General features: G+C 34.4%; 1 protein-coding gene across 1 annotated transcript; it reads right to left on the bottom strand.

Annotated features, from left to right (window-relative positions):
* Positions 1-198: 198 nt before the first annotated feature.
* Positions 199-3451, bottom strand: LOC110452103 (anaphase-promoting complex subunit 4-like; the record flags this gene model as incomplete). Its single annotated transcript, XM_021500425.1, has 6 exons — positions 199-260; positions 1217-1314; positions 1775-1862; positions 2540-2629; positions 2938-3003; positions 3405-3451. Coding segments are annotated over 6 exons (451 nt in total), but the record flags the coding sequence as incomplete, so codon positions are not given.
* Between the last annotated feature and the right edge of the window lie 231 nt (positions 3452-3682).

The following is a 3682-nucleotide window of genomic DNA, read 5'->3' as shown; positions in this document are numbered from 1 at the left end:
GAGTATAAGAAGTGGATTCTGATACATGTAGCATCACAGGTTATAAAGTTATTATGAGAGAAAATCAGAATTTCTAGAAAACCTGATAATAGACAAAAGAATGATATTAAGCATGATGTGACAATAAGTGGAATATACTATATAACAATTATCTTATTTGCACATGTTTTGTTTCCAAGCTGAAGTCTGATTACTTACTGTTTTAGCTGCGTGAACAGATGTCGGGAAGATAGACATTCAAATGAACTACCTATGACCATCTACAAGACAAAATTTAACATCAAAGTTGTTTCCCTTCGACAAAGAACACTATTTTCCCAGTCTTGGATATATTTAGCTTAACTAGACCCATTTTGACAAGAAATAAGAGTTGTTCCCCTTTGATGTCAAGAAGTAAATCTTACCCATTTTCACTAACTAAGCATTTCAGTGGACAGATTAATCAGCCTATTCAATTCTATTAAGATTTTAGAATTCAACTCATGGTCATATTAATAATGTTGAGCAAGCCAGCTAATTACTAGTATAATTATCGATAAATTTACCCCTACCCCCACAAAAAAAGAAAATGGGATTATAATGAAAACAACAGATCCTATTTGTGTAATTCAGGAATAAAACGAAATATCATAAATGCTTATTACCATTTTTTTCAATTTATTAAAGGAGAATCTATGGTGGGGTTATGACAGTGAAATCTCAACCCAAGGGATATTTTTTATTGTGTTACCCTTGGCTTGTTTCAAAAAAATATCACACATCAGGTTGAGATTTTTCTATCTCTTCTGGAGTCTATTAATTATTCAAGATTCTACTATTGGTTTGGTTTGTTTGTGTTTCATGTCCTATCAACAGCTATGGTCATTAAAGGACGTGTCAGGTTTTGATGGTGGAGGAAAGTCAGAGTATCTGGAGAGAAACCACCGACCTACGGTCAGTACCGGGCGACTGCCCCACGTAGGCCTCGAACCCGCAACCCAGTGGTCGAGAGCTAGTGGTAGCCGAGTGGTTAAGGCATCTGACATTCTGCTAGATTCTACATATGTCCTTTTATGTACTGTTGATACACAATTCTATCATTGAACTTTAGGTATAACTGGGAATGGATTGGCCGTTGCACATACAAACATAACCTGGAAAGGGGGATCATACTCATGTTGTCACTGGTGTGGGAAGGATGTCTGCTTTGAGCAGAGGATGAGGGGTATAAACTTACAGAAGGTCGAGACAAGGCGGAGTGGATGGCGTCCAGCAGGATGTCAAGTAGCTGTACCAGAGACTTGGAATTCTGTACTGGATACAGGATGTCTGTATCTTGTACAAATAAATATTCAGTTTAGTACAGTACATACTTTACACATAAACACATATTGACTCAATTTGACTCACACAATTTTTGAAAATTCATTAATTCTACATAGAATGACTCATGTACTGCTTTTCAGAAGTTGATAGGAAATGGTTTAATCTGTAAAAATTGTAGAAAAGCAACGTAATGTATAAATAATTTTCACAATTATTGAAATCTATAATGAAAACTGTTTATGTCAGGTTTTTAAATCATCATCTAAAGATAAAAAACACGAGAAAACACTCACACAATTTCAGAAGATATTAAAAAGTATCTATTGATATTTTGAAATTTGGCTAAATGGCATGACAACAGTATAATATGAACAATTAAGTTGTCATCAATAAACCAATATATGTATAATTTGGTCAGAGAGTACAATATGACTAAGGGGTTAGAGGCTATATCAGGAGAGTTCCTCACCTTTGAGATGATAACAGCCCTTCTGGAACTGTACCCAGGGATTAGACGAAACAGTAGGTGGATAATGAAGGTCTTCACGCTTCAAGTACTGAAATATTTAAAAGTACCTCAATTAAACAACAGTCCAAACTCAAGATTGAATTGAAACCTAAGGTAACCATATTTTTTCTGTTAGTTAAAGCTTTTTGATAAGTTCTTAGTTTTTGTCCAAATTTATTTCCTCATGATTTATTTGTTTATTGTGGTATTTCTTTTACTTCAATAACAAAGAACTTCTGGATAAATGGTAATAGGTTTTTAAGGAGGTACATAAAGCTATATTTTTTGTAATTTAAAAGTATATTTACTAAAACACATTTAGATCTTTTTAAGAGACAGAGGCGATAATGCTTGTCTGAAGGAATAATTAAGATAAAACTTACAACAAAGTTTGAAAATCTTCAAGACAAAGACGTTTCTAAATGCAAATTCTAAAACCTTATTGCAGAATGTCAAATGGCATGAAAACATCTATAGTTCTCGATATGTTTAACTGACCTCTGGAGTAAGCATCCTCTGTAGCGGCCATAACATTTTCTGAAGTGTTATTTACATTTAATGAGACCTACAGCTGCGAGTGCTATCTGAGGGATATGTCTGGTATTGAATCTCTCAAAAGATTCATGGTGAGTAGGAGATGACTTATCAGGATAGAACCCAGGCTGTTGGCATGAAAATCAACTAATTTAAGCACTGGACCAATAGGTCCATTGTCACACTTTTTACCTGTCCAACTTTTTCCAGTTTGAACCCCGATTTACTGTTGTGGTCGTCCATCAGGTCGGCTATCGATATGTCTTCCTCATCGTGATTATCCTACACAAACAGAAACCCGTATTTTGTTAGTAAAATGTTTCATCGATTTCAGTAAATGTCATTGACAACTAGATAATATTTGCAAACTAAGCTTATGCCATGGCTCCCATCTTTGATGGAAATAGAGCTAAATGCAATGTCTAACTAAACAGAGAGATAGAATTAGTGGGCAGGATGAGTCAAAAAGTTACCAATTAAATTACATTCATAAGAGTTACATGTACATCATATTACAAAGACAAATACCAATTATTTTGACAAAAGATTTATTTGTGTAAGGTGGTGCTGACGTCTCTGATGGTACTTACCAGGGTAAAATGAGCAAAATTATCTCTTAGGAACTCTGCTACAAAGTTGATGTCATGTTGTGTCATCTGCAAAAAGAAAATTGTTTGAAATTGCAGCCAATGAAAAATGTTACACAAAAGATTCTCAGGAAAGATTCAATTACCTTTCTAACACACAACGCTACCTTAAATTATCGACAAAAACCATTGATTTTTAACAAACTGACACTGGGATGCTATAGAAGCTGTAAACCTTTGATCCTAATACATTTAACAAGTTGTGTTCCCTTGCTGCCAATTCTACATTTACAGTACTCTACTTTGCCTTGGCAGCAAAAGAAAGTTTCTTGAAGGAGAAATGAATGAAACATCATTCATTTAGAAGTATTCAAATAACATTTTTTGTATAAATATTTAGACTTATCTTTAAGTCCATTTACAAGTATACAAAACACCACTACTCATGTCAGTGTTTTAACAGCGATTACCTTACTAAGCTCTGCAGGAGGTTTTTCATTGGATAGCCTCAGAATAACTGCAATATGAAACAAACATTTAAATTAGACAAACACAGTGTTGATTTGATGATCCTCACTACAATACTGTCAGATGTATCCCATTCCTAATAGAGTTCACAGTTGAAAACAATATGTGCAATATTGTACAAGGTGAGAAAAAGGTATAAAGGGGATTGTCAGGAATAGGCTAAGGGAGATATGGCCATATAAAGGGGAGATAATCAGACAAAAGGGGAAGGGATATAAAA

Source organism: Mizuhopecten yessoensis, unplaced genomic scaffold (genome assembly GCF_002113885.1).
Source record: "Mizuhopecten yessoensis strain PY_sf001 unplaced genomic scaffold, ASM211388v2 scaffold6407, whole genome shotgun sequence".
NCBI lineage: Eukaryota > Metazoa > Mollusca > Bivalvia > Pectinida > Pectinidae > Mizuhopecten > Mizuhopecten yessoensis.
This window is presented reverse-complemented; position numbering and strand designations above follow the sequence as displayed.